This window comes from Acomys russatus, chromosome 13 (genome assembly GCF_903995435.1).
Source record: "Acomys russatus chromosome 13, mAcoRus1.1, whole genome shotgun sequence".
Lineage (NCBI taxonomy): Eukaryota > Metazoa > Chordata > Mammalia > Rodentia > Muridae > Acomys > Acomys russatus.
The window spans coordinates 1,157,944-1,183,229 of NC_067149.1; the positions used below are offsets into that span (position 1 = coordinate 1,157,944).

General features: G+C 42.5%; 1 protein-coding gene across 12 annotated transcripts in view; it reads left to right on the forward strand.

Moving 5' to 3' along the window:
- The window catches only part of Immt (inner membrane mitochondrial protein), a 40,954-nt gene extending 16,225 nt beyond the window's left edge, over window positions 1–24,729 (forward strand). Inside the window, exons 4-15 of one of the 12 annotated variants that reach the window (XM_051154705.1) lie at window positions 458–566; window positions 2,609–2,743; window positions 3,064–3,159; window positions 6,394–6,530; window positions 11,782–11,882; window positions 12,868–13,003; window positions 13,536–13,665; window positions 16,629–16,643; window positions 18,414–18,637; window positions 20,413–20,544; window positions 22,088–22,217; window positions 23,770–24,729. In XM_051154705.1, coding sequence (XP_051010662.1) covers window positions 458–566; window positions 2,609–2,743; window positions 3,064–3,159; window positions 6,394–6,530; window positions 11,782–11,882; window positions 12,868–13,003; window positions 13,536–13,665; window positions 16,629–16,643; window positions 18,414–18,637; window positions 20,413–20,544; window positions 22,088–22,217; window positions 23,770–24,383 — 1,959 coding nt within the window. In that variant the 3' untranslated portion in view covers window positions 24,384–24,729. Of the gene's footprint in view, window positions 1–457; window positions 567–2,608; window positions 2,744–3,063; window positions 3,168–6,393; window positions 6,531–11,781; window positions 11,883–12,867; window positions 13,004–13,535; window positions 13,666–16,628; window positions 16,644–18,413; window positions 18,638–20,412; window positions 20,545–22,087; window positions 22,218–23,769 lie in introns of those variants that run through there. The other 11 variants (XM_051154707.1, XM_051154708.1, XM_051154706.1 and 8 more) reach the window with 11 other exon arrangements.
- Window positions 24,730–25,286: the final 557 nt, after the last annotated feature.

Sequence of the window (25,286 nt, forward strand, 5' to 3'; positions counted from 1 at the left end):
GTAAACCACAGTTTTATTTACCAAAGAAATGGACATAGGTGGAAATAGCCTTCTCAGTATTAGTATGTAAAAGGAACGACATATTAAGGGATGGTCATGTATCATTTGCTTTATTATTTATCCTGGAAGAAGCCTTTGGCAGTGCTAAAATATGGGCTAGTCCATTGAAATTAAGTTTTTAGGATACATTTTTATAGTAATGACAGCTTCTTTCTATGACTATATTGCAAAATGTTGATAACCTGACTTTTAAAAAAGAATACTAGAATATTACTTTATGTTCCTTTTTAGTTTTTGTTTTGTTTCTTTTTTTTCTGAGACAGCGTTTCTCTGTGTACTGTCCTGGACTCATTTTGTAGACCAGGCTGGCCTTGAATTCACAGAGATCTGCGCCTGGCTCTTTATTTTTCTTTTAAAAGACATTATATTCTAAATATCAAACATTTCCATTTCCAAGATTCAGTCTGGTCCACTAAAAATCTCCAGCGTATCAGAGGTGATGAAAGACTCCAAACTGCCGGTGGCACAGACCCAGAAACAGAAGGGAGACACTCCAGCTGCAGCAGGTACTCCTTAGAGCCACTCTGGGGAAGGTACAGTGCAGGATTGTCGTAATGTACAGTGTCAGAGGACGGTCCTTGCCTCGCTGTGAAGGACTCTCGAATCCTTATTTCACCTATCCTCCCCCTGTAAGATTCAGTGGTTGAGTGGACATGGTATTCAACTTTGTGGTTAGCAGTTAACTCTAATCTTTTTTCCTTTATCTGACACCCAGCCTTTTCTCCTTGTCTCACTTTCCCCCCTCCTCTTCTCTTGTCTTGGTGATAAATGTGTCTTACATATGCCCGTGGGTCTTTATTACTTTTAGGGTTAGCCAGTATTCCACCCTGGTACGAACTACCTGTCTAAAAAAGCCTCTTTGTTCACCATACACATGAATTTCTTCTGGTTTTCTTTTTAAGATTTTTATTATTTTACCCGTATGGGTGTTTTGTCTGCATATATGACTGTATGCCATGTGTGTGCAGTGCCCACAGAATTCAGAAGAGGCCATTGGTTCCCCTTGAACTGGAGTTACAAAGGATTGTTAGCTGACATGTGGGTGTTGGGAATCGAACACAGCTGTTCTGGAGGAGCAGCCAGTGCTCTTAATGGCTGAGCCATCCCTGAATCCCCTTCTGTTTTCTGCAGTTACGTCTGACTTGATAAATCACTGTACTCTGTTTAACAGATGCTCCCTGACTGGAGACCTGCCAGTGAGCAAACACTTTAAATAAAAACAATTTGTTAATGTTCCTTGATGGGACAAGAGGCAGAAGATCATCTACAGATAATAAAGCACAGAGGTAGCATTTGCCATTTTAAGAAAAAGTCAGGAAACCTCACCTGAAGGGTATCATTCGAGCCGACTAGAAAGATAGAAGGGTGAGAAAGTCACAGGTGTCCTCAGGCCACGGGTAGTCAGTGTGAAGGCTTGTCATGTTCAGGCAGGAAGCAAATGAAGCTGAAGTAGACTAGTGGCAGATCCACCAAGGTAGCAGGAAGATGAGCATTGTAAGAGTTTTGTTTTATATTTGGAATAGGGTGTGGAGGTGTTGGAGGGGCTGAGCCAGGGAATTTATGTCTGACATCTGTTTTTAGAAGATTTGTCTTGTCCGGCAGTGGTGACATATGCCTATAATTGTAGCACTTGGGAGGCAGAGGCAGAAAGATTAGCAATCCAAGGCTAGCCTCAACTACATAGTGAGTTCAAGGCTAACCTGGGCTACTTGAGACTGCCTCAAAAACAGTATGGTACATAGATAAGCAGCAAGCAAGCCAGGACAGTAAAATTGTTAATAATAGAGTTTTATCTTTTGAATGGAAACTTCTTAAAACAAAATTTGTCTCACTTTCACTCTTTTCCTACCCATTTCATCTTTTTTCCTACCCATTTCATCTTTTGTTAATAATAGAGTTTTATCTTTTGAATGGAAACTTCTTAAAACAAAATTTGTCTCACTTTCACTCTTTTCCTACCCATTTCATCTTTTTTCCTACCCATTTCATCTTTTCCTCTTCCCTCAACATTTTTGTTCATAAATTCATTAACCTTTCTTATTAAAACTGTCATTTCTGAAGTGATTTTTTAAAAAATGATTTCTTCACTCTGTCTTCACTGTGAACATTGTCTTCCCTCTGTTTGAAACTGTCACCTTGCTCCACATCTTTCATGTCTTCCTTTATCTCTGCTGCTCTTCAGAATGGCTAGAGACCCTCTGCCAAATTGTTTTCTTTGTTTCTCCTTGTTGACGCTGACTTCTTTTTCTCTCGATGTTCTTTTTGCTGTGTTACTGATGTTTATATCTCCGTGCCTAGAGTTAGCACTGTTACTAGAAGCCTTTCTTGAGACAGGACGGATTAAAGGCCCTGAGAAGACATTTTGTCATCCTTTGTCAATTTCCTGTGTTTCTGTGATGAACAACAGTGCAAGTGCCTCTGTTTGTTACTTAAACACAGGGCAGTAGAAGTATTTGTATTTTTAAGTAGTACAATGTGAGTTGCTCAGCAGTAGCTTCTGTGCATGGGTTAACAGCAGTACGGGTACCTGCATAACATGTATTTATAGCATCCACAGGGGCAGCTCAAATTATTTCTGCAGCAGGTGATGCGCTTTCGGTCCCAGCCCCTGCGGTTCATGAGGACACTATAAAAACCGATCGTCCCAACATTTCTGAAGAAAAACCCACATCTGTAACCTCAGGTAGTTTAATTATTTATGTGCTATGCTGTAGATATTTAGCTCACCAGAACTGCCCTGCCTTGGCATCCCGTAGATACTGTGGAAATGTACACCGAGACTGGCTTCCTGCCTTCAGACTTGCATAGAAAGATTTAAATTTCTAAGTCCACGTTGACCTTTGACAAATATGTTAACAGTGAATCCCTCTTTTCCTTTGGAATCCGTAAGAGGGTGATGTTTAGAGTCTTCACCACCTTTCGTTGACATCACTGCTTTGTATCCCTGCTAGCTGTTAAAAATCTGTTGAAATTTGCTTTCCTCTTGTTCACTTTTGCTGCAAGAGGAAGCATTCTCATCTCCTGTAAGGGAGCGACCACCTGAAGAAGTTGCAGCTCGCCTAGCGCAACAGGAAAAGCAAGAACAAGTTGAGATGGAGTGTATGTAAATCAAGTCATCCTCAGTTGCTCCCTTCATCCCTTAGCCTGTCTGTCATCCAGTAGCTGGTTGGGTTTCTTTTCTCTCTTCTGTCACTGCAGCTCCCACCTCATTTCATCACGTGTGCTCTTTCCATCTAAACTGCGTTACCCAGGTAACAGCTGTCCTGAGGGTATTACTGATGAACATTCCAAGTCCATTTTATTTCTAGTATGCGGCTTTCTTATAACTCCAGGAACAGAAATGGATTATGTCAACCTTTAAGGTTTACATGCTTATGTGTGTAAGCCATAGTGACTCGCACTACAGCCTGTATCACCTCCACTGTATTGCCTCCACTGCTAGCAAAGCAGATGGTATTCTGATGTTGCTAGTCTTCAGCAAACCAGTGCATTTCCTCTTAACTTTCAACTCTAAGTTATTTTGTGGAATGTGTGTGTGTGTGTGTGTGTGTGTGTGTGTGTGTGTGTGTGTGTGTGTGTTCAGGTTCACTTACCCATGAATAAGTGTCTAGAACTCAGAGGTGGATTTGTTGTTTTTCTTTCCACCTAATTTTTTTGAGACAAGATTGCTCATTGAATCTCAAGCTTGCTGTTTCTGCTACAGTAGTGGTTCTCAACCTGTGGATCATGCATGGCAATTACTACAACGTGAGGAACTGTATTAAGGGGCTGAAGCATTAGGAAGGTTGAGAACCAGTGGCCGAGACTGACTGACTGGCCAGTGGGCCCCTGGGATCTATCTGGCTCCACCCAGCACTGTGGTTTATAAATGTACTTTGCTGCAGTGCGTGGGATCTTCTGAACTCAGGTCCTTACACTTGGGCAGCAAGCATTTTACCATGGAGCCATCTCTCCAGCCCCCTGTTGCATGGATACTTCTCTTTCACGGAAGGTACCGGCTGTCACTGTACTGTGTTCTGTGTATTAGTGACTTTGGAAATAACGGGATGTGAAAAGTTTTTGCTGAGCAGAAAATTATTTTCAAATTGTCTAGCAGCTGTTGTGAATTTTCTCTCTGGTGACATCACTTATTTTTGCTGCTGCTGCACCTGGCTCTATTTTCTTGGTACCTTGTTAGCTCCACCCTACACTGAGGAGCCACTGTTATGAGAGAGAACGGACAAAGGAGAAGGCGCCTTAGGTGTATAGTATTAGTGTAAGCCCTGGATTTGAGTTGATTTTTTTTTTTTTTTTTTTTTTTTTGCTTTAACTGTGTGTGTTCTCTTTCATTCTTGGCCTTGTTTCAGATAGTTGAAAATGTTAAATAAGTGAAAGAATTCTCGGCGAAGTGTTTTTTCTCGTTTTCCTGTAATGCCCATATTCTCCCCTTCTCTTTCTCTCTCTCCTTCTCTCCCTCGCTTCCTCATTCCAGTTATCTGTCTCTCTGATAGGTTTTGGTGTGAGTAGCTCAGGCTGTCTTTGACCTTGCTGGGTAGCACTGAGCCCAGGATGGCCTTGACCTCACCTCCATCTGCCTCAGTCACATTCATATTCTCGCCTCACTTTTCATTCTTTTGTCATAAGGTTACAAATCAAAGATGCAGAGCCCACTGTATCTGTGTGAGGGGGTCAGGCCCCCTGGAACAGGACTTATAGACAGTTGTGAGCTGCCACGTGGGTGCTGGGAATTGAACCTAGGTCCTCTGGAAGAGTGCCCAGTGCTCTTAACTGTTGAGCCATCTCTCCAGCCTAGTATCTTGGCTTTTGCCTTTTAGTTTTCCTTTAAAGCTTAGAATGATATAGCCAAGGCTGTGAATACAGAGAAACCCTGTCTCGAAAAACCAAAAAACCAAAACCTTAGAACGATGTATGCACATGTACTTTTTTTTTTTTTTTTAAATAAAGGATTAGAACTTGGTAGATAGATGAGAGAGATGTCCTGTCCCAGGAGCCAAGTACCACATTTTCCTTCCCTTTTCTCTTGCATTCTTGATACCTTGTTCTTTAGATTAAGCTGCAGTTTGACCTCAGTTTTTTGGTATTTTACATTATTGGTTTTCTTCACTTATCTGTATGCATGTACACCTTTTTTTGTTTTGTTTTTTGAGACAGGTGTAGCCTTGGCTGTCCTGGACTCACTTTGTAGACCAGGCTGACCTCGAACTCACAGAAATCCACCTGCCTCTGGAGGGCCTCCACACCCTTAATGTTTAAAAAAGAAAAAAGAGGAGGACAGCTTTTAACATTTGGTGTTTACTTATTGTGGACTTCTGTGGGAAACTGTCCATTCCAAGCCTCCCTTCAGCTTTTTGTTGTTTGTTTGAATGAATTTGTTTCTTTGTTTTGGATAGGATCTGTTTTAAATTGCATTTATTTTTTTATATACTACATACACGTTTGTACGTGTACCATGTCATGTCATGTGGAGATGAGAGACAATGTGGGAGTCGGTTCTCTCTTTGTATCCTGTGTGTTCCAGGGATTGATTGAATTCACACCGTAAGGCTTGCCAGCAAGTACTTTCTTTACCGGCCGAGGCATCTCATTGCCCTTGCTTCAGATATGGCTTTGCTGTATAGTATGTGGTGATTCTCCTGCCTCTGTCTCCTGAGTGCTGAAATCACAGACAAGCACTACCACACACACCTCTCCCTTTATATTTTTATGGCATGTTTTCTTCCTCTTTGATTTGTTATGCTTTTGTATCCTGGAATATGAGTTGCTATTGGTTTTCCTCTGGCTGAGAAGTTGAATACAGGCACTGTTTTTTCCTGATAAGTCTGTGTAATTTTTATAAAATGAAAAAATTAATGATTATGCTACATGTATACCCTTCAGAAAGTGAAAATCCCTGAGAGATCCACCATCTGTATTTAATATTTTTAAGAAGATGGGTTGTATTTTATCTGTGTGAGTGCTTGCCTACATGTATTTATGTCACTCCATGTGTGTGCCTGGTACCTGTGGATGCCAGAAGAGGGTGCCAAGTCCCTGCAGGTGATTACATGCGTTGTGGTTACGTGAGCTGCCGTGCCAGTGCTAGGAACCAAATCTTTGTCCTCCCCAAAGTAGCAAGTGCTCTCAGCCTTTTCTGTACCTATGTTCCCATTCCCACCCCTACCCTGTGCTTTAGGAGATTCATGCTTACCTAAAATTGGGTCCTGTGTGTAGTTTATTTTGTTTGATGTTTTTTGAGAATTGTGCTGGAATACTTCTAGGAAAAGAGGGAAAGCTTAAGGTTTTTTGTTTTTTTGTAAGAAGGATTTGTTTTTTCACTATTCTTTCTTTTTTCAGCTCTAGCCAAGAGTTTAGAAGATGCTCTGAGCCAGACTACATCTGTCACTCTACAGGCTATCACGGCCCAGAATGCTGCAGTTCAGGCTGTCAATGCACACTCCAACATACTGAAAACAGCCATGGACAACTCTGAGGTTCGTCACAGAGGGATTGACCTGTGTAACAGACTGATTGTTTCTGTTTGATATGACCTTTCTCACAGAGAAAAGACAGTCTATGATAATTTTCTTTCTTTTTTCCTCCTGTATTTTTAAGTCAGGATCTTCTCACTGTGTATTCCAGACTAGCCTGTAATTAAGGAGGCCAGACTGGCCTCAGACTTGAAGTGATCTTCTTTTTAGTTTTTCGAGACACGGTTTCTCTGTGTAGCCTTGGCTGTCCTGGGCTGGCTTTGTAGACCAGGCTAGGCTCGAACTCAAAGAGAGCTGCCTGCCTCTGCCTCCCAAGTGCTGGGATTAAAGGTGTGTGCCGCCACGCCTGGCTTGGAGTGATCCTATATAAGCCTCCTAAATAGGGTATCACAGGTGTGTGCTTAGCTAGAGTAATTGTATTGAAAATACAGCTGGAGAGTGTTGGTGTACATCTTTAATCTTAGCACAAGGAAGATAGGAGCAGGCAGATCTTTTGAGTTTGAGGTCAATCTGGTTTACATAGCAGGTTCCAGACTATTCAGGGCTACGTTGTGAGACCCTGTCTCTAAACAACCAAACAAACAAAATTGGGAAAAAAACCCTTCAGATCTGTTTTAAATGAACCAAAGCACTGTTAGTATGGGAAGAAGATGGGTGCTAAACTCATTCTGTAGCTGATACCTGAGACCTGTTAGTAATCTCATCATTAGTAAAATGTATAAATGTAGTTTTCAAATTTTAAAGTGTTTTCATTTATTTTAAGTAAATACTTTAATTTCACTGTTTTGCTTGATTGAGACAGGGTCTCCTGTGTCACAGGCTAGTGCTGAACTCACTGTAGGTAAAGATGAACTTGAACTTACGGTGCTTCTGTCTCTACTTGAAAAGTGATAAGAACACTGGGTGTGCACAACCTCATCTGGTTTGAGAGATGGTTTAGATTTGCTTTTTGTTTTGTTTGTTTGTTGATTTGTTTTGTTTGACACAGGGTTTCTCTGTGTAGCCTTGGTTGTCCTGGACTCACTTTGTGACCAGGCTGGCCTTGAACTCACACCAATCCATCTGCCTCAGCCTCCCAAGTGCTGGGATTGAAGGCGTGCGCCACCACATCTGGCTTTAGATTTGCTTTTTCTTACTACTATTTCCATATATTTTTTTGTTACTTTCTTACTTTTTTATTGCTTTTTAAAAGATAGGGTTTATCTGTTTAGCTCTGGCTATCCTGGAACTCCATCTGTAGACCAGGCTACCCTTGAATTCTACCTGTCTCTGCCTCTCCAAGTGCTGAGATTAAAGGTGTGTGACCTATTGCCCACCCCGGCCAAACATTTTTTTTAAAAAAGATTTATTTATTTATTACATACAGTATTCTGCCGGCATGCCAGAGAGGGTACCAGATCTCATTATAGATGGTTGTGAGCCACCATGTGGTTGCTGGGAATTGAACTCAGGACCTCTGGAAGAATAGTCAGTGCTCTTAACCTCTGAGCCATATCTCCAGTCCACCAAACATTTCTTTAAGTAAACTTTAAATTTTTAGATATTTAAGAATGATGTGAACTTTTAAGTAATAATAATAAAACTTCTGTGTCACTTTTAGTGTTTGTTAATAATTTAACTTATGTTAAACACCTTTTAACTTCTGTTAAACACCTTAAAATAATGGTTTTGATTTCTGAATTATTACTGGGACTCAGTAAATTACCTTTATAATTACAGTTGGGTTTTGGTGTGTGAAAACACATCTCAGTACCAAATCGTTTAGGCTAAAGTAGAGTAAGCATATGAACTGTGACATTAAGGCTAAAGCACAGGATGATCAGAAAGTGACTCTGCCAGCTGTTACTGCACTCCAGGGTCATACATCGTGTTGTTCCAGGTCTATGTCCTTCGTCCACCAAAGAGTTGAATTTGACTTCTGATAGAAATTGTTAGAAACACAGACTTGGGAGCCAGGCGCAGTGGTGCATGCCTGTATTCCCAGGCAAAGGCATGCAGAATCTCTGAGTGCAAGGAGGGCCTAGTGTAACAGCCAAGGCTGTTACACAAAGAAACCATCTTGGAAAAAGAACAAAATAAATAAATGATAAGAAAATTATATTTACTTGAAGTTCAAAGGGGAAAAAAAGTGTAGCTATCGTAGTTTACATAGCAAAGTGGGACAGCAGTCAGGACACTTGTCATGCTCATTACATAGGTGTGGAAGGGCTGGTGTGCCCTTGGTGTCAAGGACACACTGTACAAATGTTCGGTGGCAGGCTCTGGAGTGGAGCAGCATGGAAGGTACTGCCTCTGTAGGGAAGGTACACAGTTCACTACTGAAGACCATCTGACTGGAACAGTTAGGAAGATGAGGGCGCTAGGCGTGTTATTACAAAAAGTTGTAAACAGTTTTTAATTGTTTCAAACACTGGGCATGGTGGGACACGCCTATAATCCCAGCAGTCAGGAAGGCGGAGGCAGGTGGATATCTGAGTTCAAGGCCAGCCTGGTCTACAAAGTGAGTCCAGGACAGCCAAGGCCACGTAGAGAAACCCTGTCTTGAAAAAACAAACAAACAAACAAAAATACCAGTACATCTAAAAGCTCTTTTTTTTTTTCCATTTAGTAAACGTATTTTTCTTTAAGTTTAAGACAAGGTCTCGCCAGCATGGTGGCGCACGCCTGTAATCCCAGCACTCAGGAAGGAGAGGCAGAAGGAATTGATATGAATTCGAGGCTAGCCTGGTCTACAGAGACAAGGCTACACAAAGAAACCCTGTGGGTGGGTGGGTGGGTGGGAGGAGAAGTCTCCTGCATCAAAGGATGGCCTCAGACTTTCTGTGTAACTGAGGATGACCTTTACTTCTGATTCTCCCATGTCTACATGCTGCATGTTGCATTTACAGGCATGTGCTCTCATGTCTGGTCTTATGTGCTGCTAGATATGGAACCCTAGGCTTCATATGTGCTAGCAAGCAGCACTCTACTAATTGAACACTATCCCTAACCATGTTTTTTATTTTATTTTAATTTTATTTTGAGGTAGTCTTACTGTGTAGCCCTGACCAGTTTCAAACTTGTGATCTTCCTGTGTCAACATACCACTGTACCTTGCTATAGTCCAGTTTTACATATTTGGGGGGATAGTATCTCACCGTGCATGGCTAGCTTGCCTAGAATTCACTGTGTATACCAGACAAGCCTCAGGTTGTGATTCTTTTGCCAGATTGCTAAGTGTTAGGGTCACAGTTGTGTGCCACCATGCCTAGCACGTCTTTATAAACATTGAAAATGCATTCCAACTTCGGATTGTTGTAGTAAAGCTGCATGTGGACATGGCATCTATAATACATAACATTCGTTTGTTATCGTGTGTGTATAGTGGTCAGAAGACAACTTTAAGGAGTCAGGTCCCTCCTTCTTCTTCATCAAGGCAGTATCTCTCTGGGCTCTACCGCATCTTGTAGTCTAGGCTCGGTGCCCCACTAGCTTTCAGGTGATTCTTCTGTTCCTGCCTCCTGTCTCAGCGTAGGAATGCTGGTATTACAGATGCATTCCTCTGCATCCAGCTTATTTTTTTGGATTCTGGGGATAAAACTCAGGGTGTCATGTTGTAGAAAATTAAAATTGCTAATAATGTTTATTAATAAAAGCCTATAAATATTACAGCAGTATTATTAACCCATTATCATAATTAATAAAAGACACAGTTACCTGTTGTATTTTGATAAGCCGTATTTCATCTGAGGCAGGGCAGGTGTTTAACCTCCTAAACTACCCTTTATCTCCCAGTCCCATATCCTGTGCCATTTGCTCTAGTCCTTCCAATCCGGGCAACTTCCCACCCATAATCCATAAATACTTGCACCTGCTTCTCTTCTGGGATGCTTCTCCATCCACACCGATCCGGCCATGTGCTTCTCCATCCACGCTAAACCATGGCAGCTCTGCTTCCTTCTTTCTCACCTGCCTCCTGTGATCTCTCTGTCCTTCAAGCCCTCCAGATCTTTGCCAAGCGTACCTCATTTCTGCCCTGCCCAGGTGTATAAGTGACTTTATTTAGTCAATCAGAGATAACTGGGAAACATTCCTTATATCACATGGTTGCAGGAGATGTTTCAGCATTCATAACAGTGCACAAGGCCTTCCTCCAACAGTGTCAGGTCTGTGTGACAACCTCTTTTATCTGCTGAACTGTTTGTCCTTTTGGTCCCTGAATTATTTTATCAAAGGAGTGCTGGGAAATAGCTGTGCTTGGCCTGCCTATATCTGTTATGGAGCTCTTTCTTTCTGGACCTCTGTAAGCCTGAATTTCCTACAACCAGGAAGCTACATCTTTGTCATTCATGTTTAAATCTTTAGGAGTCTGTTAGTATCAGTTATGAGGAATTCAGTAATAGACAAGGTTCACTTTCCATATTGCATTGTAGTACTTGAATATCATTTGAAATACTTTATGCTTACCAATATTGAATTGGGAGTGTTTATTAATCTTACCAGCAGATCTTAGTTACTATTTTATGGGACTTTAAGTATTTTATCAGTGTTTTGTAATGTAAAGGAATCCCTTTGTAATGTTTTGGAATTTTAAAGATTTAAAAATGGATTCTAAGAAGCTGACTAGACTGTCACAGTGGTCAGGTGCAGTAAAAGTTGTCTGTCTTAAGAGCATTGGCTTTTAAATTCTGCACTGGTAATTGATGTGCTCTTAAAATGGAGACCATAGCAGATGTCAGTGGAACATCCTGTGGAGAACTGGTGCTCTGTTGAAAGACAGTCCTAAAGTCAACTGTGTTGCCCTATTTCAGAATGCCCTGTATAGATCAGGCTGGCTGGAATTCACAGAGATCCTGTATTCTGTATTCTGCCTGTATTCTGTGGGTTGAGATTAAGCCATGTATCACCAGGCCTGGCTGTTTGGAGAATCTAATAATAAATATATTAAAAAGTCAAGCCTGTGAGATAAGGAATTTTTGGGTTTTGTTGTTGTTGTTTGTGAGACAGGGTTTCTTTGTGTATCCTTGGCTGTCCTGGACTCACTTTATAGACCAAGCTGGCCTTGAACTCACAGAGATCCACCTGCCTCTGCCTCAGTGAGTGCTAGGACCAAGTGCGCCACTGTGTCCGACTTAGGAATTTTCATCCTGAAGAAACATTGTGTATAATTTTTTCCTTCGGAGTTTAATGACATAGAATTCCTCATTTAATCTTGACCCGCTGTATGACAGTGAGAGCAATTAGTTGTGGTTACGTAACTTAAAATTTTGTTTAGATTGCAGGTGAGAAGTCGGCCCAGTGGCGAACAGTGGAAGGTGCATTGAAGGAACGAAGAAAAGCAGTTGATGAAGCTGCCGATGCCCTTCTTAAAGCCAAGTAATTACTCAGGGACTTCGATATCAAGTAATCATGGCCTCTCCTGCTGGCTTTCTTGGGCTGGACTTTCTCTGCAGTGTCATTATAAATGAAGAAGAAGCAGAGAGTCCATTCCTTCACTTCTCCACCAGTGTGTTCCCTGAACTGGCCCAGAAAGAGGATGGTTTAAAAGAGTAAACTGTATGAAGCATAGTTAAGATAAAATGAATAGAAATTTATATGAAGGACTCAAAAGTCAGGATTGCATTGGAATGTTGCTTGGCTCATATGTGTATACACAGTTACCACAATTCTATTCTAATTTTTAGATTTTAACTGGAATGGTCAGTGTAGAATTATCAGAATTCAGAATATATATTGTAACGGTTTGCCAGCACTACAAAGTAGTTAATCTATTGAGCTGTCTGCTACCTTGGTCTTTTCCCCTATAACTTGGTTAAAACTAGTGTCTAGTCTGCTTTCTGTTGCTGTGGTAAGGGGTGTGGGGGGAATGGACTTATGTCTCTTACACATCTCAGTTACAGCCCATCATTGAGGAGGGTCATGGTGGGAACCTGGAGGCCGAGACTGAAGCAGAGGCCACGGAGGAACTCTGCTTACTTGCTTGCTCCCCGTGGCTTGCTCAGCCTAGTTTCTTGTATACCCCAGGGTCACCTGCCCAGGGATGGCACCCACCAGAGTGGGCTGGGCTCTTCCATACCAATCATCAATCGAGAAAGTGCCTCCCAGGCTTGACTACAGGCCAGGCTGAGAGAGGCGTGTTCTCAGTTGAGGTTCTCTCTTAGATGACCAGCTTGGGTCAAGCTGACAGGAAACGCAACTAAGGTCAAACAGAGAAACTGACACAGGTCTGTTGTTCTGAGGCCTGGATCTTTCATGCACCATGGCCTGAGGACATGCATGTGTTAAACTCACTAGGGAACTCTTTAATAAAATTGGTAAGAATCATACTGAGTCTTAATATTTTATCCTGTTTTTTCCTCAGAGAAGAGTTAGAAAAGATGAAAAATAAAATTGAAGACGCAAAGAAAAGAGAGGTTGTTGGGGCCAAACCTCATATAACTGCTGCAGAGGGGAGACTTCACAACATGATAGTTGATCTGGATAACGTGGTCAAAAAGGTATGGTTCTGAAGTCTTTGTAATGTTTCATGCTTTAAAATATCTCCTAAAGCATTTTCAAGAATTCAGGAAAATAATAAGATTCCTACCATCTCCTTGGGTTTTTCCATTGTAAAGTATTTATTATAAAAAGAAAAACATGAGTTTTAAATGTAGCAGTTTTAACTACTTCTAAAATTTTGTGGGAGGGCTGATAGCAACCTAAGGGCACTTGCCTTTGAGTACGATGGTCTCTGTTGGATTTCTGGGACTCATGTAGTGGAAGGAGAGAACTAATTCCCACAAGATGGAGTCTGACTTCTGCTCACATGCTGTCGTGCATGAATATCCACATATACATAGGCTTAACACATGTATGTTTTCACAAAACAGATAAAACTGTAAAAAAAATTTTTAAAGGGGGGGGAAGCTTAATTTCTGTTTTGTGGTTTTTAGATTTCTGTGTATTGTTTGTACCCTAGCCAGCTGGTTTCTTAGAGTGTAGAGGGTGCTTTTTATTCCATTTAGCCAGAGACCCCTTGTATCTGCTCAGGTCCAGGCTGCTCAGTCTGAGGCTAAGGTGGTGTCTCAGTATCATGAACTTGTGGTCCAAGCAAGGGATGACTTTAGGAAAGAGCTGGACAGCATCACTCCAGACATCACTCCTGGATGGAAAGGGATGAGTAAGTACAACTAGTTGTCGTTTTCTTTCTGGATTTTTAGCATCTAATCGACTAATCTAATCCTGCTTCAGCTCCAGTCTTTGCCTCTCAGGGCTTCTGGCATGCCTCAGCTGCTGTATAGGGTGTTGCTTTGTCTCTGTCCCCGCCACAGCACATAAAACACTGGCACTGCTCTTGTAGTTCTAGTCATGGTGAGCCAGCCAAACCTCAGCCAGCATTTAATTCTGTATGATTCAAGATTGGATTTTAATTTGCTACTCAGAAATTAAAAGTGGAATCCAAGTGACTTAGGGTGATGTTTAACATTACCTCTGCTAAGATATGTATGCATATATATATATATTTGTTCAAATCATTTGGTACCTAAAAATCTAGGGAATGGATTAGTTAAGGCATACTTGAGAGTTCTGTTAGGGATCCTCAGGCTCCTTGCTCTCCTGTTTCAGCCTCCCAGGTGCTGGGGATTACAGGCATTCAAGCCCACCTGGAAAACTCATTCTTGTGAGACTGAGTAAAAGAAGTGATGTGATGTCTAAGAGCAGAGCAGTTGGTTAAATGGTGGTTATAACTGCCAGGCGTGGCTGTGCACACCGTCAGGCCCAGTACTCAGGAGGAGGAGGCAGGAAGCTCCTGCAGGGTTTGAAGCTAATCTGCTCTACATAGCGAGTTCCAGAGCAGCCAGTGCTGCATAGTGAGACCTTGTCTCAAAGACATAAAATTAAGGTGCCACAGTCATCTGAGGGTGAACTGATAGGACCACCTAGTGTGTACCAAGGACGCTGACAGGAGCAGGAAGACACTATGAATCCGCTGTTTAGCAGTTAGTGTGCTGGGCCGTGGTGTGCAGTGCAGTGAGCTTAAGATGTGCACACGCCTAACCCAGCATCTCAGCTCCTGTGTGTCTGCTTAGAGACTCACAGACGCGCACTGAAGCGTTGTGGTAGTAAGAGCACAGAATCTGAGAGCCGGGTCTAGTCAGCAGGTGAAGACTCACCTAGTATGCAAAGGCCCTAGGTTGGAGCCGAAGCAACCTAGAAAGGGCCTGGAAGGGCAGTGGCGCATGGGATGAATCCTGCCACCTGGAGTCAGAGGTAGATGGATCTTTATGAGTTTGAGGCCGTCTTGGTCTGTATCTCAAGTTCTAGGACAGCCAGAGCTATGTAGTTAGATCCTGACTCAAAAATAGAATTTTTTTTTTTTTTTTTTTTTTGAGACAGTGTCTTCTCTCTGTCTTGGCTGTCCTGGACTAACTTTGTAGACCAGGCTGGCCTCGAACTCACAGCGATCCACCTGCCTCTGCCTCCCGAGTGCTGGGATTAAAGGCATGCACCACCACCGCCCAGCTGTAAAAATTTTTTAAAAAGGAAAAAGTAGAGTACCTAGCTAGTGTGTCCAAGCCCTGAGTTTAGTTCCCAGCACCAAAAAGGACAAAAAAGAAGAAAAAAAAAATTGAAATAGCTAAATGTACCGTGTGTGTATCAGGGCAAGTATGCTAGTTTGTGTCTCTCCAAAGAGAAGACTTGGTGGTTTGGACCTATGCTGCCGAGCCTGGTGACTGTGTTCTATGTCCAGGACCCACATGGAGAGAACTGACTTCAGACAGTTGCCATGGCGTGCCCGAACCCAAAGAAATTAATATATGTAAAACTTTTTTAAAATACTAAATAATAAAAAATATAAGAACCTGTAAACCAAACTGTTATTTAAGGATATGCTTTTATGTCAAGTATTAAAAAGAGCTTGGGGTCTGGAGAGAGTTCTGTGCTTCACTGCTCTTTCTGAGGACCCAGGTTTGATTCCCAGCACCCTTGTCATAGTTTATGTGTGGGGCTCCAATTTTAGGGGATCTGGTGCCCTCTTCTGGCCTTTGTAGGCACTTGCATGCACTTAGTGCCCATAATGTCACGTAAGTACATGTACTTATATATAACAATAAACAGTATTTTTGAAAAGTGCTTGGGATCAATAAGCAAGCCTCCTTTCATGCTTAGGGACTATAGCACACACTGCTGTATTCATGGGCCCTGCTACCAGCATCTTTTACATTGCCCGAACTTTGTTTTTCCTCTGAGACAGAAGCAGATCCTTTTAATGAAAAAAGCTTATCTTTGAACTTAAACCAAGAGGTCCTTAACAAGCTTCATAATAGAGACAGGCTGTGTATCTCAGGAGGCTGAGGCAAATTCCTGGGCACCAGTGTAGACCTGTTTCAGAATAAAAGGCTAAAATTTGGTTTTAGACACAGCTTAGTGGTAGAGTGCTTGTCTAGTGTGCTTGAGGGCCTAGGTTCTAGTTCCAGAGTTGCCCAGGAGAAAAAGAGAGAGGCAGTCACCGAGGCTGGCAGCTGTCTCCTCTCTTGCCATTTGTTCACTAGTGTTTGTAGTCATGATAAGGAACATCATGTAAACTTCAACAATTAGAGTTCTTGGTTTAAATTTCCACGGGTTAAATGTAAATTTAATGTAAAGTTCACTGTAAAGTTTTCTAAGAAGTTTGCTATTGTACAGCCCTGTAATGCCAGCTTTCAGGATAAAAATTTAGAAAGATGATCCAGAAAGACTCTGTGCCAACATCACCCCCTGAGGAAGAACATTAATTCTATAAAAGTGTTTGACAGTTAGAAGAGGCCTGCTACTGTAACTCAGGACTAGGCTGGAGGACTTCAGGTGACAATAATGAGAGAAAGTTGTATCTTTATCTTTAGTTGATTTGCTGTGGTGAAACAGTGGCAAATCCCCTCTAACTAGAACAGTTTCTAATGTCAGTGATTCTTTGGTTCTTTTAAATTATTACAACCTGCCTTCATGTATGTTGTCTCTGGCTCTCTGTAAACACAGGAAATAAGCGCTGGCACTCTAGTAGCTCTTTCCTTGGTCCTTCTGGATGTTGCTTTTTAATGATGGCTAACCAAAGTGTGCACCTATTTTTTCAAACTATTCTTCTCTTTCTTTCTTTCTTTGTAGGTATTTCTGACCTAGGTAAGTAAATATGAATATTTTATGTTTACTGGCATTTTTCTTGAGTATTGAAATACTGAGCTGTTTGTGGTGGGCGGGAGGGTGGTGGCTTGCCATCTACATTAGAGCAAGTAGAGTGAGCATAGTAACGGTCAGTTGTCGTTCGTGGGCACTCAGGAACAGCTGCGCTACCTGATTGGAAGGCTGTAAGTGTGAGATACATTTATGCATACACACAGTGAGGTCTTTGTTTTCCTTGTTATTTCAAAGAACTTCAAACATTAAAAAGGGAAAAAATACAAATAAACTCCCATGGATGTTTCACCCAACTTCATGAGTTATCAGCCCAATGCCCAGTTTTCTTTTGTCTGTTCATAGCCTTCATGTCAGAGCAGACTCCAAATATATCTTTTTCCTTGTAAATATTTTTAGTGTACTTTTAAAAAGACAATTAGAATACCATTGTTATGCTAAAGTTTTAATAATTCTCTAGTGCTGTTAAATAGGCATTTCTTAAGTCTTTCTACTTATAGAAATAATTCTTACTTGCAGTATTTAATTCAAACCGTAATTCAGATGTGTTCCACACATTAAAATTATTGAATGAGTCTCAGTGCTTGCTTTACTTTTTTTTTGCTTTTCAACCTTTTTTGATCAGTCAATCATTTATCATACAGAATTGCCCATATTTTATATTTTATGGCAGGAGCCTTCATTCCTAACCTTTAGTAAATGTTGGAATAGTGTGGAGTGTAAAATTACCTCTTTCCTAAAACAAACAAACAAACGAACAACAAATCACACTACTTGAGTTTGTGCTTAATTGAGTGTTTGGGCATGAATATTAAAAGGGATTTCATTGGGTATCCTTAATCACAGGTTACTATTCTAGGTAGTGTGCACTCAAGGACAGGAACAAGCCCTGGAGAGATGGCTCAGTGGTTAAGAGCACTGATTGCTCTTGCAGAGAACCCAGGTTCATATCTCAGAGCCCACATGGAGGTGTACAACCATGGAGGCTAACTCCAATTTCAGCGGATCTCTGGGGCCCTCTTCTGGCCTCTCTCAGCACTACGTGCAGAAAATAAAAATACATTTCCTTTTAAAGGAACAAAACTAAGAGCTCCTTAGTGTTAATAAAAAGCAAATCTTTTATCTAAAAAAATTTTTTTAAGAATTATTTTATGTGTTTGAATGTTTTATCTATATGTAGTCTACACCACTTGCATGCCTGGTACTGTGAAGGTCAGAAGAGTGCCTTAACATGCCGTATAGCTGGAGTTACAGATAGTGGGTGCTGGGGATGAAACCCAGTTCCTATCAAAGAGCAGCCGGAGTTATTAACCTCGGAGCCTTTCCTCAGCTCTACAGGTCGCTCGTTTACACTTATGTGGGGGTTCGGGGTTGGATGATAGGGAACATGCGCCAATCAAGGAGCCTGTGGGTCGGAGAAGAACTTGTGGGGGTTGGTTTCCTTCTGAATATTTGTTAGGGCTAACTATAGTTCTGCATAAAATGACATATAGCAGTGACTGTGTCTGTAATCTTTGTTTTTAGAAGCTAAATTAGAGTAAATTAGAAAGCCAGGATATGATGGGTTCAGATTACAAATACTGATTTCAGTTCTCGGAAAGGAGCTGTGTGTGCCTCTGGACCCACTAATTTTGATTAGAATTATTTTGCTTTAGTTGCTGGACGCCAGCTGTTAATCTGTTGTTTAAATTTTGTAGTAGCTATTTTCTGCTTTATACTTTCAGTGACATCATTAACACTTTGATGTTATCTGTTTAGCTGACAAGCTTTCTACTGATGACCTGAACTCGCTGATTGCTCATGCCCATCGTCGCATCGATCAGCTCAACAAAGAGCTAGCACAGCAGAAAGTCACAGAGAAACAACACATCGAGCTAGCCCTGGAGAGGCAAAAGCTAGAAGAAAAGCGGGCCTTTGATTCTGCAGTGGCAAAGGCATTGGAGCACCACAGAAGTGAGATACAGGCAGAGCAGGACAGAAAGGTAGTGGAGAAGAGAGTGACCTGGCGTTTGGAGTTAGCCTGACTTGGTTCTGGAGATCAGTGGCTTTCACCAGCTGCTAGTAGTCGATGTAATTCATGCCAAGCCATCGTCAGTGACATTAGGCTTTTTTCCTTCTTCCTGTTCTCTGAATCAGAACTTCTAAGATAGGCTTGATGTAGCTGACTTCCTTTATATTGAGCAGATGAAGAAGTGTAAGTAATCAGCTACTGGGGCCCAGGGTCATCCCACTGCTCCTCCTGTGCAGCTCTTGTCCTCTAATACTGTGCTACCCTCTGCATCTGTTCTGGCCTGTGATGTTGAGAGTGTGATTGTTCAAAGGGGAAGAAATGACTTCATTTGCCATCATTTTTTTTCACTGTATTGTGTGTCAAACATGCACCCAGGGACTCACCACACATCCTCTTGTCAGCTCTTACATCAGTCTGCGTCCTCGGCAGACTCCAGATGTCTCAGTTCAGCTTACCATCGTAATAGCTTTCTCAGGTTTTCACTGGCTTGGAGTTTACAGCAGACTCCTACTTTTTTTTTTAAATAGAATCTTGTGATGTAGTCATGGCTAAGAACTCACAGCTATAGTGCTGCCTTATCCTGAGTTCTGGGTTTACAGTATGAGGCCAAAACTCCAAATTCTTACAACAATACCCAAAGGCTCTCAATCACATACTTGCCTTTTGTGTGCCCCTTCGTTTTCTTGACTCTTGTCTTTGTGGTTTGTTTTCTTCTCTGTGCAGTGTCTTTGTCTTTTTCACTGTGGGCTCATCATGTTGGCTCTTCTCCTTAACCCTGAGTTCTGCACCTGGATGCCCTCCTGTCCCCACAGTTCCCAGCAGCACCTGGCTCAGCTTCTGCCATAGTGCTGTTTTCAGTGAAAGTGGGCTGAGGCTGAGTGGGAGTTACGACTTCACAGCAGCCCTCCTGCTCACACTCCTGGAAACAAGCATCCCAGGCTCAAGTCCGTTGTCATTGTCTGAGCGTTGGTGTATTGAAGCAGGTCCTGTTAGGCACAGGCCTGGTCCTAAATGTGTACATACTGCCTGCCTGACTGGGTTCACTGACGCACTGCTAATTCTGTGAAAAGATGAGTTTTGTGTTCCAGGTAATTTGTGTTGGTGTGTAGTATAACCCATGGCTAAGTGCTAAGTAAAGCAGGATGGAGCTTTACCTAACTTGTTCCGATTGGCCCATGCGGAGCCTGAGTTCATGTGATGGTAAGCTGTTGGCAGCTGTCTTTGTTTCCAGAGACCTGTGTTGACGTGTACCTGCGGGGCACTGATTTCCCACTGATCTCATGAGGTGGGCGTTGTTGTCCTTACAGAGAAGGTAGACGTGAGCGCAGGCCGTTAGGATCAGACTGTTTGAGCCCGGCTTGCGAACTAGGCTTCTTGGCTCTACGTTTTAGAATAAGTTACTCCCTGTGGAATGTGCAATTCTGCAAATAATGAATGGTGTTTGTTTCTCTGTTGGGTGCAGCGCAGCAACGTGATAGAAGTTTGACAAGGTTTGAAGCCAGAGAGAGCCATGTTTGAAATACGATTTTTGATACAGCTGTGTGTCCTTGTTTGAGTTTCTTTTGGATGTTCAGCTTTGTGGTTCATGTTAAAAATTAGATAATTGTGTACACATGCCTGGCATATTAATAGGGTTCGTGTTAAAGCTGTTGCTATTAATATCTTACTAACTAACCAGTCTTTCCCTTTTCCTAAATGTACATATGAAAAGTTGAGAACTAACCATTATTGTGCTGGGTGTCACAGGTAGAGGAAGTCAGGGATGCCATGGAGAATGAAATGCGGACCCAGCTGCGGCGACAGGCCGCTGCCCACACTGATCATTTACGAGATGTCCTCAAGGTTCAAGAGCAGGAACTGAAGTATGAATTTGAACAGGTGAGGACCTGTGGTGAGGCGTCAGCTCTCCCTCCCCTTCCCCGCTTGTGTCATTAAGAGCATCCTTTCCTTGCCCCAACCCGCCACCCCCTGCCTCTTTTGGCTTTTTGAGACAGGGTTTCTCAGTGTATCCCTGGCTGCCCTGGACTCACTTTCTTGACCAGGCTGGCCTCGAACTCACAGATCCTCCTCCCAAGTACTGGGATTACAGGCGTGTACCACCATGCCTCCTGGCTTAAAATTTCCCATTTTTAAAAGATTTTTATTTTCTGTATATAAGTGATTATTGTGTGTATAGATGTATACTGTATGCTTGCCTCCTGTCTACAGAGGCTAGAAGAAGGCGTCTGATCCCCTGGGATTGGAGTTACAGGTGGTTATGAGCCACTTAGTGAGTGGTCTAGTAAATGCCCTTAACCACTGAGCCATCTCTGGCCACCTCAGATTTCTTTCTGAAGATGGCAGTCTAAAAGCTTACCTAAAAGCTTCTTTTCGGCTGTTGTTTGTTTGTTGGTTGGTTTGTTTCTTAAATATGTTCTACCGGAAAATTCAGGCACTTAAGATAACATGAACCGGAATCAGGCATGTGAAGCACACCTTTAATTCCAACATTTGGGAGGCAGAGGCAGGTGGATCTCTGAATTTGAGGCCAGCCTAGTCTGTAGGGTAAGTTCCAGGGCTACACAGCGAAAGTCTATCTCAGAAAACTAACATGAGTCAGTAAATTTGAAACCCTTTATACAACATAGCAGCTGGTTTTGTTTTAAGATTTATTTTATGTATATGAATATTTTGCCTGCATGTCTCTCAATCACATGAGTTTATTAGGGAGATAAGAACTGGGCGCTGGATCCCCTGGAACTAGAGCTTAGATGATTGATTGCAAGTTGCATTGTGGGTGCTGGGAACTGAACCTGGGCCCTCTGCTAGAAAGTGTTCCGTTCCACAGAGCCATCGCTCCAGCCTGTTATCAGCAGCTATTTTGAAATTTATGCCAGGTGGTGGCAGCACATGCCATTAATTCCAGTACTCAGGAGGCAAAGGATCTCTGTGAGTTTGATACCAGCCTGGTCTATAGAGCAAGTTCTAGGACAGCCAAAGCTACACAGAAAAACCCTGACTCAAAAAAGAAAAAAAAATTTTTTTTCTTTTTTTTTATATTGGGTTTCCCCTATGTAGCTTGGGCGTGTTATATAGACCAGACTAGCCTCCTCAGTGCTAGAATTTAAGGTGTATCATGATAACTAGCTATATTTTGAGATTTGGGGGGGGGGCAGGGGGGATTTGAGATAGGGTTTCTCTGTGTAGTCTTGGCTGCCCTGGACTCACTTTGTAGACCGGCTGGCCTTGAACTCAAAGTGATCCACCTGCTTCTTCCTCCTGAGTGCTGGGATTAAAGGCGTGAGCCACCACCACCTGGCTATTTTGAGATTTTAAAGGCACCTTTTTTACTTCAAAGTTAGATTCTGGAAGACTAGTATCTAGTTAAGGGGCAGGAGTGGTGGTAGCATTAGCTTTCTGTACACTATTTGTTTTCTTTCAGGGCCTGTCTGAGAAACTGTCAGAGCAAGAATTAGAGTTTCGTCGTCGCAGTCAAGAACAAGTTGACAACTTTACTCTGGACATAAACACTGCCTATGCCAGGCTGAGAGGAATCGAGCAGGCTGTTCAGAGTGAGCTCCCTTTAATAAATATATCACAGTCTTACCCTGTATAGTTTCTCAGGATAGTTTCATGTTAAAGAATAATAGGGAAACTGGGCGTGGTGGTGCACACCCGTAATCCCAGCACTTGGGAGGCAGAGGCAGGTGGATCTCTGTGAGTTTGAGGCCAGCCTGGTCTACAAAGTGAGTCCAGGGCAGCCACAGCTACACAGAGAAACCTTGTCTTGGAAAACAAAACAAATTAAAAAAAATAAAAAGAATAAAGCCACTCCACCATATGATGATACTAATTTCTTGGAAAGTTGGTCCCAGATTTGACAAGTTTAAATGTAGAATTCTAAGAAGAAATTGGGGAAAAGAGGATTCAAAAATTAATTTAAAGTAACTTATATATAACCCAAGATCACCATTTTCAAGGCATTTTCCCTCATATACTATAGGGTTATCTGGAGGGTGGTATCCTGCTGTGATGGTAGTGTGTGCCACATTGAAAGTGATGCATTTTTACAACAAGCACATTAATAAAATAAGGTTTCTTTGGGATGTCCTAGAATCCTTTTTTTTTTTTTTTTTTTTTTTTGGTCTTATAATAAAAGTAAGCACACTGCTTAGCGAATGTCAAAGTCAAGTTTGGTTCATCAAGCTTCCTTAAAAAAATACTTTCAAATTATTTACTATTTATTTATGTCGGTATGTTGCCTGCATGTATGTAAGTACACCATGTGAGCCCAAGGAGGCCAGAAATCGGTGTAGGATCCCCTGAGAATAGAGTGATAGAAGCTGTGAGCCACCATGAGGTTGCTAGGAACTGAACCCGGGTCCTTTGGAAGAGCAGCCAGTGCTCTTACTAATCACTGAATCATCTCTCAGTGAGTTTGTTAAGTTTTATTTAAAATGTGTGTCTGTGTGTGTGTGTGTTAACACAGAAACAGAGACAGGCAGATCTTTGTGAGTTTAAGGCTAGCCTGGTCTACAGAGAGAGTTCCAAAATAGCCAGGGCTATATAGTGAGACCCTCTTGCCAAACAAAAAAGAAAAATTTCAAGTGTGAGTGCCTTCTGTATCCTCTTTGGCTATGCATCGTCCTCGATCTCACAGGAAGAAGAGGGGAACTTGGTTGTGCTGTGCAACCTCCCAGATTAAAAAAACAAAACAAAACAAAACAAAAAAACTGTTAGTAGAGTCAGAACCTCATCAAATGGTGTCATCTCTCTCTTTTTTTTTTTTTTTGGTTTTTCGAGACAGGGTTTCTCTGTGTAGCCTTGGCCTTGGCCATCCTGGACTCACTTTGTAGACCAGGCTGACCTCGAACTCACAGCGATCCGCCTGTCTCTGCCTCCCGAGTGCTGGGATTAAAGGCGTGCGCCACCACGCCCGGCGAAATGGTATCATCTCTTGTTACCTTATGAAAAGGCTGTCTCTGGCCTTGTTAATTTGTTGGGTGTAGATTATTGAAGGTGCGTGCGTGCGTGCGTGCGTGCGTGCGTGCGTGCGTGCGTGTGTGTAAAAGACAGAAAATGTCTCTCTTTGCTGTATCTAATTATTTATGTAATCATGTGCAGGTCATGCAGTTGCTGAAGAAGAAGCTAGAAAAGCCCACCAGCTCTGGCTCTCAGTGGAGGCACTGAAGTACAGCATGAAGACCTCGTCTGCGGAAGCGCCTACCATCCCACTGGGGAGTGCAGTTGAGGCCATCAGAGTCAGCTGCTCTGATAATGAATTTACCCAGGCTCTAACGGCAGCCATTCCACCAGAATCCCTGACCCGGGGGGTATACAGTGAAGAGACCCTAAGAGCCCGTTTCTATGCCGTTCAAAAACTAGCCCGAAGGGTAGCCATGATTGACGAAACCAGAAATAGCCTGTACCAATACTTCCTTTCCTACTTGCAGTCCCTACTTCTGTTCCCGCCTAAGCAACTGAAGCCTCCAGCAGAGCTCTACCCTGAGGATGTAAACACATTTAAATTGCTCTCATATGCCTCCTATTGTATTGAGCATGGTGACCTGGAGCTGGCAGCAAAGTTTGTCAATCAGCTAAAAGGGGAGTCCAGAAGAGTGGCGCAGGACTGGCTGAAGGAGGCCCGCATGACCCTAGAAACAAAGCAGATAGTGGAGATCCTGACTGCATACGCCAGCGCCGTAGGAATAGGAACCACTCAAGTGCAGCAAGAGTAAGGCCTAGGAAGAGTTGTGTGATGTCATTTCATATCACGGGAAATCAGCATTGGTATCTGCAGGGTTTGCAACAAGGGTCCCAGAATTGTCTAGAAGTGAGCAGGTTCCAAGTCCTGTGTGAGATGTTAACACCTGTTGCATTTACCGTCCTTACACTGCTATCATGCCAATGAACTCCAGGAGGCTTTATTTGCAACTTGTGTAACACTTCCTGTTTTTCAGGTTTTACTGATCAGGCTTGTGAGCCACTCAAAATAATGTTTGTGATCCCTACTATTGATTCTGCCCTTGGAGCAAACTGAATAAAGCAACACAGTGAAAACTGAGCACTCTATCCCTCTTCAGAATTGCCATTTCCAGTCTGGTGTATGTGCAGAGAGCTGCCTTGAGAAGCAGCATCTGTGGTGGGAACTTGTGGCCACAGTTTCAGGGCTGTGGGCTGGGTTACCTCAACTCCAAGGCCTGCTGCTTGGCTTTGAATGCTTTGGTGCATGGATCCCCTCCTGATGGTCAAAATCAAGAGTGATGTAGAAGCCAAATGCCAGTGTTTGTAGTTGGGGATCTATTACTCAGTGATTGAAAAGCACAGGAAAAGTTGTATGACTCAGATCCAGCACACATGCATCTGCACCTCAGCCTGGGCAGATCCCTGAGCCACTGCTATGGTGCTGTCTCCCAGAACCTGGGCTGTGAGTCTTTAGGAGATGGAGGCACTAAGCCAGGGATCTGAAGAGGGGGTCTGAATAAGACTGCCAGTGAATCTCAGTTTGGCACAGTTGCCCTAGTGAAGAAACATTAACAAATTCTTACTGTTGACTTAATTTTTACACCCCGAAGACTGCCATCTCTACAAAATCTTGCCCGTTAGAAAATTTTTTATTGAGGTCATTTATAAGATAAAGG